The 17,418-nt window shown below is 39.1% G+C and overlaps 1 protein-coding gene across 3 annotated transcripts in view; it reads left to right on the top strand.

Moving 5' to 3' along the window:
* Positions 1-17,418, top strand: part of Catsperb (cation channel sperm associated auxiliary subunit beta) — a 378,659-nt gene that overhangs the window by 192,859 nt on the left and 168,382 nt on the right. For all 3 annotated transcript variants that reach the window (XM_063262696.1, XM_063262695.1, XM_063262697.1), the window contains one exon: positions 4,041-4,073. In XM_063262696.1, coding sequence (XP_063118766.1) covers positions 4,041-4,073 — 33 coding nt within the window. The remainder of the gene's footprint in view (positions 1-4,040; positions 4,074-17,418) is intronic.

Raw genomic sequence — 17,418 nt, 5'->3', positions numbered from 1 at the left:
GGTTTTCCTATATTAAACCATCCCTGCATGCCTGGGATGAAGCCTACTTGGTCATGGTGGATGATTGTTTTGATGTGCTCTTGGATTCGGTTTGCCAGAATTTTGTTGAGTATTTTTGCGTCGATATTCATAAGGGAAATTGGTCTGAAGTTCTCTTTCTTTGTTGTGTCTTTGTGTGGTTTAGGTATAAGAGTAATTGTGGCTTCGTAGAAGGTATTCGGTAGCGATCCATCTGTTTCAATTTTGTGGAATAGTTTGGATAATATTGGTATGAGGTCTTCTATGAAGGTTTGATAGAATTCTGCACTAAACCCGTCTGGACCTGGGCTCTTTTTGGTTGGGAGACCTTTAATGACTGCTTCTATTTCCTTAGGAGTTATGGGGTTGTTTAACTGGTTTATCTGTTCTTGATTTAACTTTGGTACCTGGTATCTGTCTAGGAAATTGTCCATTTCCTGCACATTTTCAAGTTTTGTTGAATATAGGCTTTTATAGTAAGATCTGATGATTTTTTGAATTTCCTCTGAATCTGTTGTTATGTCTCCCTTTTCATTTCTGATTTTGTTAATTTGGACACACTCTCTGGGTCCTCTCGTTAGTCTGGCTAAGGGTTTATCTATCTTGTTGATTTTCTCAAAGAACCAACTTTTGGTTCTGTTGATTCTTTCTATGGTCCTTTTTGTCTCTACTTGGTTGATTTCAGCTCTGAGTTTGATTATTTCCTGCCTTCTACTCCTCCTGGGTGTATTTGCTTCTTTTTGTTCTAGAGCTTTTAGGTGTGCTGTCAAGTTGCTGACATATGCTCTTTCCTGTTTCTTTCTGCAGGCTCTCAGCGCTATGAGTATTCCTCTTAGCACAGCTTTCATTGTGTTCCATAAGTTTGGGTATGTTGTACCTTCATTTTCATTAAATTCTAAAAAGTTTTTAATTTCTTTCTTTCTTTCTTCCTTGACCAGGTTATCATTGAGTAGAGCATTGTTCAATTTCCAAGTATATGTGGACATTCTTCCTTGATTGTTATTGAAGACCAGTTTTAGGCCGTGGTGGTCCGATAGCACGCATGGGATTATTTCTATCTTTCTGTACCTGTTGAGGCCCGTTTTTTGACCAATTATATGGTCAATTTTGGAGAAAGTACCATGAGGAGCTGAGAAGAAGGTATATCCTTTTGCTTTAGGATAGAATGTTCTATAAATATCCGTTAGGTCCATTTGGCTCATGACTTCTCTTAGTCTGTCTACATCTCTGTTTAATTTCTGTTTCCATGATCTATCCATTGATGAGAGTGGGGTGTTGAAATCTCCCACTATTATTGTGTGAGGTCCAATGTGTGTTTTGAGCTTTAGTAAGGTTTCTTTTACATATGTAGGTGCCCTTGTATTTGGGGCATAGATATTTAGGATTGAGAGTTCATCTTGGTGGATTTTTCCTTTGATGAATATGAAGTGTCCTTCCTTATCTTTTTTGATGACTTTTAGTTGGAAATTGATTTTATTTGATATTAGAATGGCTACTCCAGCTTGCTTCTTATGACCATTTGCTTGGAAAGTTATTTTCCAGCCTTTCACTCTGAGGTAGTGTCTGTCTTTGTCTCTGATGTGTGTTTCCTGTAGGCAGCAGAATGCAGGGTCCTCGTTGCGTATCCAGTTTGTTAATCTATTTCTTTTTATTGGGGAGTTGAGGCCATTGATGTTGAGAGATATTAAGGAATAGTGATTATTGCTTCCCGTTATATTCATATTTGGATGTTAGGTTATGTTTGTGTGCTTTCATTCTCTTTGTTTTGTTGCCAAGACGATTAGTTTCTTGCTTCTTCTAGGGTATAGCTTGCCTCCTTATGTTGGGCTTTACCATTTATTATCCTTTGTAGTGCTGGATTTGTAGAAAGATATTGTGTAAATTTGGTTTTGTCATGGAATATCTTGGTTTCTCCATCTATGTTAATTGAGAGTTTTGCAGGATACAGTAACCTGGGCTGGCATTTGTGTTCTCTTAGGGTCTGTATGACATCAGTGCAGGATCTTCTGGCCTTCATAGTTTCTGGCGAGAAGTCTGGTGTGATTCTGATAGGTCTGCCTTTATATGTTACTTGACCTTTTTCCCTTACTGATTTTAATATTCTTTCTTTATTTTGTGCATTTGGTGTTTTGACTATTATGTGACGGGAGGTGTTTCTTTTCTGGTCCAATCTATTTGGAGTTCTGTAGGCATCTTGTATGCCTATGGGTATCTCTTTTTTTAGGTTAGGGAAGTTTTCTTCTATGATTTTGTTGAAGATATTTACTGGTCCTTTGAGCTGGGAGTCTTCACTCTCTTCTATACCTATTATCCTTAGGTTTGATCTTCTCATTGAGTCCTGGATTTCTTGTATGTTTTGGACCAGTAGCTTTTTCCGCTTTACATTATCTTTGACAGTTGAGTCAATGATTTCTATGGAATCTTCTGCTCCTGAGATTCTCTCTTCCATCTCTTGAATTCTGTTGGTGAGGCTTGTATACAGCTCCTTGTCTCTTCTTTTGGTTTTCTATATCCAGGGTTGTTTCCATGTGTTCTTTCTTGATTGCTTCTATTTCCATCTTTAATTCCTTCAACTGTTTGATTGTGTTTTCCTGGAATTCTTTCAGGGATTTTTGTGATTCCTCTCTGTAGGCTTCTACTTGTTTATTAATGTTTTCCTGTGTTTCCCTAAGGGAGTTCATATCTTTCTTGAAGTCCTCCAGCATCATGATCAAATATGATTTTGAAACTAGATCTTGCTTTTCTGGTGTGTTTGGATATTCCATGTTTGTTTTGGTGGGAGAATTGGGCTCCGATGATGCCATGTAGTCTTGGTTTCTGTTGCTTGGGTTCCTGCGCTTGCCTCTCGCCATCAGATTATCTCTAGTGTTACTTTGTTCTGCTATTTCTGACAGTGGCTAGACTGTCCTATAAGCCTGTGTGTAGACCTGTTTTCCTCTCTTTCAGTCAGTTATGGGGACAGAGTGTTCTGCTTTCGGGCGTGTAGTTTTTCCTCTCTACAGGTCTTCAGCTGTTCCTGTGGGCCTGTGTCTTGCGTTCACCAGGCAGGTCACTTGCAGCAGACAAGTTGGTCTTACGTGTGGTCCCGAAGCTCAAGTTTGCTCGCGGGGTGCTGCCCACTGGCTCTCTGCGGCGGCAGCAACCAGGAAGACCTGTGCCGCCCCTTCCGGGAGCTTCAGTGCACCAGGGTTCCAGATGGCCTTTGGTGTTTTCCTCTGGCGTCCGAGATGTATGTACAGAGAGCAGTCTCTTCTGGTTTCCCAGGCTTGTCTGCCTCTCTGAAGGTTCAGCTCTCCCTCCCACGGGATTTGGGTGCAGAGAACTCCCATAGTAAATTTTAAACATATGCAATGGGAAAGATATCATTTACCTATATATACTTATATAATTATTTATTGATCATAGGGTCCCAAAATTCTATGAGGTGATTTATAGAACTAAATGTTATATTAAAGTTAACAGATATTATGTGTTGTCCGAGTAATGATACACGCCTATGATGATGCGTGTGCTAACCATCCTGATGATAATTACACACCTATGAGTATATTGAAATATCATGCTGTCCCCTACATACATAAAATTACAAACTGGAAAAATAAAGAAGACCTTAAAATCCTACATAGAACTATATTCAGTGCTGTTGGGAATTTCTGTGATAGGGCAAGTTATCACACCAAGAAGCAAGTAGAGGTAAAGCTGGGACTGTTCATCCAGACCTAGCTACAGAGAATAGAAGGTTTCCTTGGGCAGAAAGGCATATAAGAAAAGAAAAGCTAACATAATGCTGGGATGAAGAGAAGAAAAGTGTACATTTAGATGGCACTGTATGCATACAATCAAGTTCCATTAAAAGATTAAAGTGAAGCTACATTAATGTTTGCCCACATATTTGCTGGAAAACAGAAGAAAACAAGGGATTTTTTTTTGAGGTCCAATTAAAATAGAGAGATTATGATGACTTCTGAGAAGGAATTACATTTTTAACGTTCTTCTCCTCTTCCTCCTCCTTTTTCCTACAGCTTTCAAGAATAGAGTTCTGTGGCTTTGAAAGGGTAAGACTTTTGATTTGAAAGGGTAAGACTTTTGATTTCCTAATATTGGTTTAGAAGATACCTATCCACTTGGTAACTTGGAAAGCAGTGATTCACAACCTAGTTTTTCTTGCTATCATAAAATTATTTTCAGTTTAAACTAAAAACTTTTCTCTATAGCTATCAGGCCCTTCTCAATATAGTAGCCACAATTTCCTGCTGGTCAGTTCTCTCTGGGCTTGCTGAAATTGCCTGGAGATTTCTCACATTGCTATATGAGAAGATGTATCTCAATGGTAGACTTTGCCTTGCATATTCAGGCTTTGGGTTCAATTCCCAGCAACACAAATATATCCAATGTACACAAACATTTACATGTTGTTCTAGTGAAACCATAGAGAATGGAAATTATTTCCCCAAACTCAGGGTACTCTGTTTAAACAATAGAATGCAAATCAAACTAATGAGAACATGACTCATGGCATGGTAGAGCAGTAGTGGATAGTCAGGTTGAGGATCCTGCAGAGAAAAAGCTTACGCTCAGGACTCTAAGAACCACCAATCCTGTGACTCTGGGTCAGAACTTCCTTACCTTGAGGTCAGCCTCACAGAAGTAAAATCATTTCTAATGCTAATCACTGAACTGTTCCAGTTTGGATACAGAGAGGAAAATGCAGGAATAATCTAAACAGAAAGAAGAGGCATACCATAGTTCAAGGCCCAGTAAAGGTTCTATATTAAAATTGCCCAGATTAATAATAATAATTATGATATCCTACAAACCTGAAGGCTTTTATGAAAACTCAAAAGTTTTACTTTAACTGGATAATTTCAATAATGATATAGCACAATTCAAATAAGTAATGGAGCATTCACTCTTTAAAAGTCTGTTTCTTTGCCTAGCAGTTTTATCAAGGTAAAATTCGCATGGTATGAACTTTATGTTTTTAATATGTTCGACCCTACGGTATTTTATGTATTTGCAGAGTTGTGTAATCACCACTAGAATCAATTTAAGGACATTTAAAAGTTTTCATGAATAAGTTATTGTGGGACTAATATTGTGCATTGATAATGTAAAGATTATCCTTGAATTATGCAAATGCTGATTTCTCTGCCCCTATGTCTGGTTGTAATTGGGACATCATATTGTAATGCTTATTCTAAGTATATCCTGCATCAGTGTTGTGTAAGCATTTGTCTTAATTGGGGTTTTATTGAGGTGACGAGACACCATAACCAAGGCAGTTCTTATAAGGACATTTAATTGGGGCTGGCTTACAATTTCAGAGGTTCAGTCCATGATCATCATGGCAGGAAAAATGGCAGCATCAAGGCAGACATGTGCTAGAGAAGGAGCTGAGAGTTCTATCTTGATCCAAAGGCAGCCAGGAGAACTCTCAAGCAGGAAGGAGTAGGGTCTCAAAGCCATGCCCACAATAACACACTTTCACCAACAATGTCATACCTACTCCAACAAGACCATACCTCCTAATACTGCTACTCCCTTATCATGTTCAAACCACCACAACATCCACCCCCCATTTATTCCCTGATTTGTCAAAAGCTGATCATCCAAAGACTGAACAGGGTAGAGAACATGATTAGACTTCCAACCAGCCAGGGTAGTGGTTTAGAGAGAGGAAGTGAGAGTTCAGCCATGAGAAGAGGGTCCAGGAGACATCATAAGAAAACAGCTGGAGCACAGAAAGCTACAATTTGCAAGTATCTTGGGGTTCAAGATGGGAGGTAGGCAGATTCATTTAGAGGATTAAAATAAATACTGGTGAGTTTTGCCATAAAGCTGTTAAATAATTAAAATAGTCCTGCCTCAATTATTTGAGAGTTAGCTAGGTTACATAAAAATGCAATGTTATAGAATATAATTAATCTCAGTCAGGGGTTTCTGCCACACCTTTGATCATTCAGGTCCGGATAAAGACATACAACTTTTATTATTATAATAAGCCTTAATCAGTACTAAATCTGGGTGGATATCTATCTGTGCTATTTTCCCTTTGATAATGCCATTTTATAAATTGCCATGTTCCATTTGGGCAACTCTTAACTCCAATTGGATAACCCTCATGGCCATATTTTTTGACACACCTACCCCATGATGGCTTCCTCCTCTGTCCACCTTCTTCTGTCTCTCCCTCATGGTTCTTCTCAGACACCAAGTCTAGGAACTCCAAACACTGCCTATCTCAATTCTGCTCAGTTACAAGCTGTAAACATATCATGGATATCTTGGTGTGGGCGACAAGATCATCTACTATAACTTGAATCTACAAGCACATTATTTTATCCATGGGGCAACAAGGCCTTGGGGTCAGTATGTAGCATTCACAATACTTAGCAAAAGACCGAGACACAAACAATTTTCCTATTTGGTCCAATAAAATGCTCATTTTCTCTTAGATATAAATTGAATCAGTTATAGCAATTATGAGAACTATAAGGTATAGTATTTATAATAGTTTGTGAATTTATATTTGACCACTTAGATATTCTATCATCTATCCTATCTTGGTGAGTTTAGAGTTCCATATCTAAATCATTTTCTATTCTAATACATATTATTAAGCTAAAAAAATGTTTTCTTTTTTCTCCTTTTTTTTCTTAGATATTTTTTATTTACTTTTCAAATATTATCCCCTTTTCCCCACCAAACCACACTCCCCTTCCCACCTCCCCATCCTGACATTCCCCTACACTAGCGAGGGTCCAGCCTTGGAAGGACCAAGGGCTTCTCCTCCCTTTGGTGCCCAACAAGGCCATCCTCTGCTACATATGCAGCTGGAGCCATGGGTCTGTTCATGTGTACTCTTTAGATGATAGTTTAGCCCTGGGTTGGTTGGTATTGTTGTTCTTATGGGGTAGCAAAACCTTTCAGCTCCTTCAATCCTTTCTCTAAATCTTCCAACATGGAACCCATTCTCAGTTCAATTTGGCTGCGAACATTCCCCTCTGTATTTGTCGTGTTCTGGCAGAGAATCTCAGGAGACAGTTGTATCAAGCTCCTGTCAGCATGCACTTCTTGGCATCAGCAAAATTGTCTGGGTTTGATGGCTATAGGTATATGGGCTGGATGCCCAGGTGGGACGGGCCCTGAATGGCCATTCCTTCAGTCTCTGCTCCAAACTTTGTCTCCATATCTCCTCCTATGAATATTTTTTGTTACCGCTTCTAAGAAGGACTAAAGCATCTGCACTTTAGACGTCCTTCTTGAGCTTCCTGTGGTCTGTGGATTGCATACCATGTGTGGTGTTTTGTGATTGGGTTATCTTACTCAGGATGATATTTTCTAGTTCCATCCATTTGCCTATGAGTTTCATAAAGTGATTGTTTTTAATAGCTGAGTAGTACCCCATTGTGTTGATGTACCATATTGACTGTATCCATTTCTCTATTGAAGGATATATGGGTCCATTCCAGATTCTGGCTATTATAAACAAGGCTGCTATGAACACAGTGGAGTATGTGTCCTTGTTATATGTTGGAGCATCTTTTGGGTATATGCTCAGGATTGGTATAACTGGGTCCACAGGTGATACTATGACCAATTTTCTGAGGAACCAGCTGACTGATTTCCAGAGTGATAGTACCAGCTTGCAATCCCACCAACAATGGAGGAGTGCTCTTCTTTCTCCACACCCTCACCAGGATCTGTTGTCACCTGAGTTTTGAATTTAGCCATTCTGAGTGGTATAAGGTAGAATCTCAGGGATGTTTTGATTTGCATTTGTCCGATGACTAAAGATGATGAACATTTCTTTAGGTACTTCTCAACCATTCAGTATTCCTCAGCTGAGAATTGTTTATTTAGCTCTGTACCCCATTTTTAATAGGGTTATTTGGCTCACAGGAGTCTAACTTCTTGAGTTCTTTGTATATTTTGGATATTAGCCCTCTATCAGATATAGGATTGGTAAAGATCTTTGCCGAATCTGTTGGTTGCTGTTTTGTCCTAATAACTGTCCTTTGCCTTACAGAAGCTTTGCAATTGTATGAGGTCCCATTTGTTGGTTCTTGATCTTAAAGCATAAGACATTGGTGTTCTGTTCAGGAAATTTCTCCCAATGCCAGTGTGTTCAAGGTTCTTCCCCACTTCTTCTTCTGTTAGTTTGAGTATATCTGGTGTTATGGGGAGGTCGTTGATCCACTTGTACTTGAGCTTTGTACAGGGCAATAAGAATGGATCAATTTGCATTCTTCTACATGCTAACCTCCAGTTGAACCATGCTATCTTTTTTCCCACTGGATAGTTTTAGCTCCTTTGTCAAAGATCAAATAACCATAGGTCTGTGAGTTCATTTCTGGGTCTTCAATATATATTTTATTGATCCACCTGCCTGTCTCTGTACCTATACTATACGGTTTCTATCATGATTGCTCTGTCATACAGCTTGAGGTCAGGGATGGTGATTCTCCCAGAAGTTCTTTTATGGTTGAGGATAGTTTTTGCTGTCCTGGGTTTTTTTGTTATTCCAAAAGAATCTGCAAATTGCTCTTTCTAACTCTATGAAGAACTCAGTAGAAATTTTGATGGGGATTGTTGCATTGAATCTGTAGCTTGCTTTTGGCAAAATGGTCACTTTTACTATATTAATCCCGCCAATCCATGAGCATGGGAGATCTTTCCATCTTCTGCGATCTTCTTCAGTTTTTCACTTCTGAGACTTGAAGTTCTTGTAATACAAATATTTCACTTGCTTGGCTAGTCACACCAAGATATTTTATACTATTTGTGACTATTGTGAAAGATGTCATTTCCCTAATTTGTTTCTCAGCCTGTTTATCCTCTGAGTAGAGGAAGGGTACTGATTTGTTTGAGTCAATTTTATACCCAGTCACTGCTAAAGTTGTTGATCAGGCTTAGGAGTTCTCTGGTATAACTTTTGGGATCACTTAAGTATACTATCATATCACTGGCAAATAGTTATATTTTGTCTTCTTCCTTTCCAATTTGTATCCCTGTGACCTCGTTTTGTTGTCTGATTGCTCTGTCTAGGACTTCCCATACTATATTGAATAAGTAGGGAGAGAATGGCCAGCCTTGTCTAGTACCTGATTTTAGTGGCATTGCTTCAACTTTCTCTCCATTTATTTTTTGTTGTTGTTGCCTATTGGATTGTTGTATGTTTCTTTTACTATGTTTAGGTATGGGCCCAGAATTCCTGATTTTTCCAAGACTTTTATCATGAAGGGGTGTTGAATTTTGTCAAATGCTTTCTCAGCATCTCATGAGATGACCATGTGGTTTTTCTTCCTGGAGTTTCTTTGCGTAGTGGGTTACATTGATAGATTTCCCTAAACTGAACCGTCCTTGCATCCCTGGGATGAAGCCTACTTTGTCATGATGTGTTCTTGGATTTGGTTTGTGAGAATTTTATTGAGTATTTTTGCATTGATATTCATAAGGGAAATTGGTCTGAAGTTCTTTTTCGTTCTTGGGTCTTTGTTCTTATACTTAGAACATGTTTTTAAATTGAAAACAATTCGAGTGTGTAGTAAAACTATGACTATCTACTCTTCAAAGCCATCAGAGTCTTGAGAAGGAATAAATGTCACTTGTGTATGCACAAATGCAGCTTTCAAAAGTTATATAATTCACAGAGACAGCAGATTTCCTGGACTGTATGCAACATTCTTTATAATGTTGGGACTTCTTTATTTAGCATTCTGGTCCAGAACATCTGACAGACCTTACATGAAACAGGAATTCTGAAGCAATAGCTTACCCTATCTTGGTACAGCTTTGCAGTTGACTATCCTGTGTCTATTTGTCTCTTTTGGGCAGCCATCTGTAGATGAAGTTAGGACATTTCTTGCCCAATGGCTAGCTGGCCACAATTGAAGCAACTCCACATGATGGTTAATGATGCTCATCATCTTTAAAGTGAAATGAGTATATTGTCAAGAGCAGACCTATTTCCTAGTTAAAAATTTTTTAATAATGAAATAATTTTACTTGCCAAATTCTGTGGATCTTTGATGTTTTTGAAGACCATCTATTTAGAGTGTACCTGAGCAAGCAAAAATAGTCCATCTGTAGCTACTCATTATCTGTTACTCTAGTATGTACAATTTAGATTAATATCTCAAATAACAATGAGCTTGACTCTCTCACTATTGCTCTGTAATAGTGATTCCCCCAGAAGTTCTTTTATTGTTCTTTTATTGAGGATAGTTTTCACTATCCTGGGCTTTTTGTTATTCCAAATGAATATGCACATTGCTCTTTCTAACTCTATGAAAAATTGAGTTGTAATTTTAATGGGGATTGCATTGAATCTGTAGATTGCTTTTGGAAAAATGGCCATTTTTATTATATTCACCCTGCCAATCCATGAGCATGGGGGTCTTTCCATTTCTGTGATCTTCGTTGATGTTTTTCTTCAGAGATATAAGTTCATTGCATACATTTCTTCCACTTGCTTGGTTAGAGTCACACTGAGGTATTTTGTATTATTTGTGACTATTGTGAAGGGTGTTCTTTCACTAATTTCTTTTTTTCCCATCTTTATTAACATGGGTATTTCTTATTTACACTTCGATTGTTATTCCCTTTCGCAGTTTCCAGGCCAACATCACCTGAACCCCTCCACCTCCCCTTCTATATGGGTGTTCCCATCCCCATTCTCCCCCCAACCACCCTACCCACAACAATCACATTCATTAGGGGTTCAGTCTTGGCAGGAGCAAGGGCTTCCCCTTACACTGGTGCTCTTACTAGACTATTAATTGCTACCTATGGGGTTGAGCCCAGGGTCAGTCCAAGCATAGTCTTTGGGTAGTGGCTTGGTCCCTGGAAGCTCTGGTTGGTTAGCATTGTTCATATGAGGTATCAAGCCCCTTCAAGCTCTTTCAGTCCTTTCTCTGATTCCTTCAACTGGGGTACCGTTCTCAATTCAGTGGTTTGCTGCTGGCATTTGCCTATGTATTTGCTGTATTCTGGGTGTGTCTCTCAGGAGAGATCTACATCCAGTTCCTGTCAGCCTGCACTTCTTTGCTTCATGCATCTTATCTAGTTTGGTGGTTGTATATGTATGGGCCACATGGGGGGCAGGCTCTGAATGGGCGTTCCTTCTGCATCTGTTCTAAACTTTGCCTCCCTATTGCCTGCCAAGGGTATTCTTGTTCCCCTTTTAAAGAAGTGAAGCATTCGCAATTTGGTAATCCTTCTTGAGTTTCATGTGTTCTGTGCATCTAGGGTAATTCAAGCATTTGGGCTAATAGCCACTTATCAATGAGTGCATACCATGTGTTTTTCTGTGATTGGGTTACCTCACTCAGGATGATATTTTCCAGTTCCCTCCATTTGCCTATGAATTTCATAAAGTCATTGTTTTTGATAGTTGAGTAATATTTCATTGTGTAGATGTACCACATTTTCTGTATCCATTCCTCTGTTGAAGGGCATCTGGGTTCTTTCCAGCTTCTGGCTACTATAAATAAGGCTGCTAGTGGAGCATGTGTATTTTTTATATGTTGGGGCATCTTTTGGGTATATGCCCAAGAGAGGTATAGCTGGGTCTTCAGGTAGTTCAATGTCCAATTTTCTGAGGAACCTCCAGACTGATTTCCAGAATGGTTGTACCAGTCTGCAATCCCACCAACAATGGAGGAGTGTTCCTCTTTCTCCACATCCCCACCAGCATCTGCTGTCACTGGGGTTTTACTCTTAGCCATTCTCTCACTGGTGTGAGGTGAAATCTCAGGGTTGTTTTGATTTGCATTTCCCTTATGACTAAAGATGTTGAACATTTCTTTAGGTGGTTATAAGCCATTCAATATTCCTCGGATGTGAATTCTTTGTTTAGCTCTGAACCCCATTTTAATAGGGTTATTTGTCTCCCTGCAGTATAACTTCATGTGTTCTTTGTATATTTATATAAGCCCTCTATCAGTTTTAGGATTGGAAAAGATCTTTTCCCAATCTCTTGGTTGCTGTTTTGTCCTAACAAGAGTGTCCTCTGCCTTACAGGAACTTTGTAGTTTTATGAGATCCCATTTGTTGATTCTTGATCTTAGAGCATAAGCCATTGGTGTTTTGTTCAGGAAATTTTCTCCACTGCCCATGTGTTCAAGATTCTTCCCCACTTTTTCTTCTATTAGTTTGAGTGTATCTGGTTTGATATGGAGGTCCTTGATCCACTTGGACTTAAGCTTTGTACACGGTGATAAGGATGGGTCCATCTGCATTCTTTTACCTGCTGACCTCCAGTTGAACCAACACCATTTGCTGAAAATTCACTTATTTCCATTGGATGGTTTTGGCTCCTTTGTTAAAAATCAAGTGACCATTGGTGTGTGGGTTCATTTCTGGGTCTTCAATTCTATTCTACTGGTCTATCTGTCTGTCTCTGTATCAATACCATGCAGTTTTTATCACTATTGCTCTGTAATACTGCTTTAGTTCAGGGATAGTGATTCCCCTGAAGTCCTTTTCTTGTTGAGGATACTTTTAGCTATCTTGGGTTTTTTGTTATTCCAGATGAATTTGCAAATTGTTCTGTCTAACTCTCTGAATAATTGGATTGGTATTTTGATGGGGATTGCATTGAATCTGTAGATTGCTTTTGGTAAAATGGCCATTTTTACTATATTAATCCTGCCAAAAATGAGGATGGGAGATCTTTCCATCTTCTGAGATCTTCAATTTTTTCTTCAGAGGCTTGAAGTTCTTATCATACAGATCTTTCACTTGCTGGGTTAAAGTCACACCGAGGTATTTTATATTATTTGGGACTATTATGAAGGGTGTCCTTTCCCTAATTTCTTTCTGAGCTTGTTTCTCTTTTGTGTAGAGGAAGGCTACTGATTTATTTGAGTTAATTTGACACCCAGCCAATTTGCTGAAGGTGTTTATCAAGTTTAGTAATTTTCTGGTGCAACTTTTGGGATCACTTACATATAGTATCATATCATTTGATATTACCATATCAAGGTGATATTTTGACTTCTTCCTTTCCATTCTTAAGTAGGGAGAGAGTGGGCAGTCTTATCTAGTCCCTGATTTTAGTGGGACTGCTTCAAGTTTCTCTCCATTTAGTTTAATGTTAGCTACTAGTTTGCTGTATATGGCTTTTACTATGTTTAGGTTTGGGCCTTGAATTCCTATTCTTTCAAGGACTTTTATCATGAAGGGGTGTTGAATTTTGTCATGCTTTCTCAGCATCTAATGAAATGATGCTTTCGTTCTTTCAGTTTGTTTATATAATGGATTACGTTGATGGTTTTCCATATATTAATCCATCCCTGCATCCCTGGAATGAAGTCTACTTGATCATGATCGATGATTGATTTGATGTGCTCTTGGATTCGGTTTACAAGAATTTTATTGAGTATTCTCGCATCGATATTCATAAGGGAAATTGGTCTGAAGTTCTCTTTCTTTGTTGGGTCTTTGTGTGGTTTAGGTATAAAAGTAATTGTGGCTTCATAGAAGGAATTTGGTAGCGCTCCATCTGTTTCAATTTGTGGAATAGTTTGGATAGTATTGATATGAGGTCCTCTATGAAGGTCTGATAGAATTCTGCATTGAACCCCTCTGGACCTGGGCTCCTTTTGGTTGGGAGTCATTTAATGACTGTTTCTATTTCTTTTTTTTTTTTCTTTTTTCTTTTTTTCGGAGCTGAGGACCGAACCCAGGGCCTTGCGGTTGCTAGGCAAGCGCTCTACCACTGAGCTAAATCCCCAACCCCCTGTTTCTATTTCTTTAGGAGTTATGGGGTTGTTTAAATGGTTTGTCTGTCCCTGGTTTATTTTGGTATGTGGTATCTGTCTAGGAAATAGCCCATTTCCTGCAGATTTTCAAGTTTTTTTGAATGTAGGCTTTTGTAGTAGGATCTGATGATTTTTTTAATTTCCTCTGATTCTATAGTTATGTCTCCCTTTTCATTTCTGATTTTGTTAATTTGGACACACTCTATGTGTCCTCTCATTAGTCTGGCTAAGGGTTTATCTATCTAGTTTATTTTCTCAATGAACCAGCTTTTGGATCTGTTTATTCTTTGTATAATCCTTTTTGTTTCTACTTGGTTGATTTCAGCTCTGAGTTTGATTATTTCCTGCCTTCTACTCCTCCTGGGTGTATTTGCTCCTTTTTGTTCTAGAGCTTTTAGGTGTGCTGTCAAGCTGCTGATATATGCTCTCTCCTGTTTCTTTCTGCAGGCACTCAGACCTATGAGTTTTCCTCTTAGCACAGCTTTCATTGTGTTCCATAAGTTTGTGTATGATGTACCTTCATTTTCATTAAATTCTAAGAAGTCTTTAATTTCTTTATTTCTTCCTTGACCAGGTTATCATTGAGTAGAGCATTGTTCAACTTCCATGTATATGTGGGCATTCTTTCCTTACTGTTATTGAAGACCGACTTTAGCCCGTAGTGATCTGATTGGACACATGGTATTATTTCTATCTTTCTGTATCTGTTGAGGACTGTTTTATGACCGAATATATGGTCAATTTTGGAGAAAGGACAATGAGGTGGTGAGAAGAAGGTATATCCTTTTGTTTCAGGATAGAATGTTATATAAATATCTGTTAAGTCCATTTGGATCATGACTTCTCTTAGTCTCCCTATGTCACTCTTTTCTGTTTCCATGATCTGTCTATTGATGACAGTGGAATGTTGAAGTCTCCTACTATTATTGTGTGAGGTGCAATGTGTGTTTTGAGCTTTAGTAAGGTTTCTTTTATGTATGTAGGTGTCCTTGTATTTGGGGCATAGATATTTAGGATTGAGAGTTCATCTTGGTGGATTTTTCCTTTGGTGGATATGAAGTATCCTTCCTTATCTTTTTTGATGACTTTTAGTTGAAAATGAATTTTATTAGATATTAGAATGGCTACTCCAGCTTGCTTCTTCAGACCACTTGCTTGGAAAGTTGTTTTCCAGCCTTTCACTCTGAGGTAGTGTCTGTCTTTGTCTCTGAGGTGTGTTTCCTGTAAGCAGCAGAATGCCGTGTCCTCATTGCGTATCCAGTTTGTTAATCTGTTTATTTTTATTGGGGAATTGAGTCCATTGATGTTGAGAGATATTAAGGAATAGTGATTGTTGCTTCCTTTTATATTTGTGTTTGGATGTGAGATTATGTTTGTGTGCTTTTCTTCTCTTTGTTTTGTTGCAAGATGATTAGTTTCTTGCTTTTTCTAGGGTGTAGCTTGCCTCCTTATGTTGGGCTTTACCATTTATTATCCTTTGTAGCACTGAATTTGTAGAAAGATATTGTGTAAATTTGGTTTTGTCATGGGATATCTTGGTTTCTCCATCTATCTTAATTAAGAGTTTTGCTGAATGCAGTTATCTGGGCTGGCATTTGTGTTCTCTTAGGGTCTGTATGACATCTGTCCAGGATCTTCTGGCTTTCATAGTCTCTGGTGAGAAGTTGGTGTGATTCTGAAAAGTCTGCCTTAATATGTTTCTTGACCTTTTTCCCTTACTGATTTTAATATTCTTTCTTTGTTTTGTGCATTTGGTGTTTTGACTATTATGTGATGGGAGGAGTTTCTTTTCTGGTCCAATCTATTTGGAGTTCTGTAGGCTTCTTGTATGTTTATGGGCATCTCTTTCTTTAGGTTAGGGAAGTTTTCTTCTATGAATTTATTGAATATATTTACTTGTCCTTTGAGCTGGGAGTCTTCACTCTCTTCTATACCTATTATCCTTAGGTTTGATTTTCTCATTGTGTCCCGGATTTCCTGTACGTTTTGGACCAGTAGCTTTTTCCATTTTACATCATCTTTAACAGTTGTGTACATAATCTCTATGGAGTCTTCTGCTCCTGAGATTCTCTCTTCTATCTCTTGTATTTGGTTGGTAATGCTTGTATCTACCGGTCCTTGTCTCTTCCTTTGGTTTTCTATATCCAGGGTTGTCTCTCTTTGTGCTTTGTTTATTGCTTCTATTTCCATTTTCCATTCCTTTACCACTTTGATTGTGTTTTCCTGGAATTCTTTCAGGGATTTTTCTGATGTCTCTCTATAGGCTTCTACTTGTTTATTTATGTTTTCCTGCGTTTCTCTAAGGGAGTTCCTTATGTCTTTCTTGAAGTCCTCCAGCATCATGATCAAATGTGAATTTAAATCTAGATCTTGCTTTTCTGGTGTGTTCAGACATTCAGTGTTTGCTTTGGTGGGAGAATTGGGCTCCGATGATGCCATGTAGTCTTGGTTTCTGTTGCTTGGGTTCCTGCACTTGCCTCTCACCATCAGGTTGTCTCTGGTGTTACATTGTTCTGCTATTTCTGACAGTGGCTAGACCGTCCTATAGGCCTGTGTGTCAGGAGTGCTGTACACCTGTTTTCCTGTTTTCTTTCAGCCAGTTATGAGAACAGAGTTTTCTGCTTTCAGGTGTGTAGTCCTTTTTGTCTACTGGTCTTCAGTTGTTCCTGTGGGTGTGTGTCCTGAGTCCACCAGGCAGGTCACTTGGAGCAGAAAAGTTGGTCTTACCTCTGCTCCCAGTCCTGAACTCGCTCCTTGGGGGCTGCATCTCAGCTGTTCATGAGGGTGGCAACTGGGAGGGCCTGCCCCATCTTTTCTCGGGCCCCTGTGTCCAGATGGCATTAGGTGTTTTCCTCTAGAGTCAGAAATGTGGGCAGAGTGTAGTCTTTTCTGGCTTCCCAGGCGTGTCAGCCCTTTGAAGGTTTAGCTCTCCCTCCCCCGGGATTTGGATGCAGAGAGCTGTTGACCAGGTCCCTTCAGTCCGAGCAGTGTCTGGACCATAGATGGCCTGCCAGTTGAGTGCCCCTATCTTCCTGTTCCCAGAGGCCCGATACAGTTTCCTCTTGGGCCAGGGATGTGGGCAAGGGTAGGCAGTATTGGCGGTCTCTCCAGCCCAGCAGTCACAGGAGTGCCCACCTGTCTGGGCAGTGAGCTTTCTCTCCCACAGGGTTTGGGAGCAGGGAGCAGTGGGCCAGGATCAGCGAGGTTCAGGCTCCAGCTCCACTAATTTCTTTCTCAGCCTCTTTATCCTTTGAGTAGAGGAAAGCTACTGATTTGTTTGTGTTAATTTTATACCCAGCCACTCTGCTGAAATTTTTGATCAGGCTTAGGAGTTCTCTGGTGGAAATTTTATTGTCACTTAAATATACAATCACATCGTCTGTAATATTTTGACTTCTTCCTTTCCAAATTATATCCCTTTTACATTTTTTGTTGTCTGATTGCTCTGTCTAGGACTTTGAGTACTATATTGAATAAGTAGGGAAAGAGTGGGTACCCTTGTGTTTCACTCTATTTAGTTTGATGTTGGCTATTGGTTTCTTGTTTGTTGCTTTTATTATGTTTAGGTATGGGCCTCAAATTCTTTTTTTTTTTTCATTTTTTTTTCTGGGCCTCGAATTCTTCCAAGACTTTT

The sequence above is a fragment of the Rattus norvegicus genome, chromosome 6, assembly GCF_036323735.1.
Source record: "Rattus norvegicus strain BN/NHsdMcwi chromosome 6, GRCr8, whole genome shotgun sequence".
NCBI lineage: Eukaryota > Metazoa > Chordata > Mammalia > Rodentia > Muridae > Rattus > Rattus norvegicus.
This window is presented reverse-complemented; position numbering and strand designations above follow the sequence as displayed.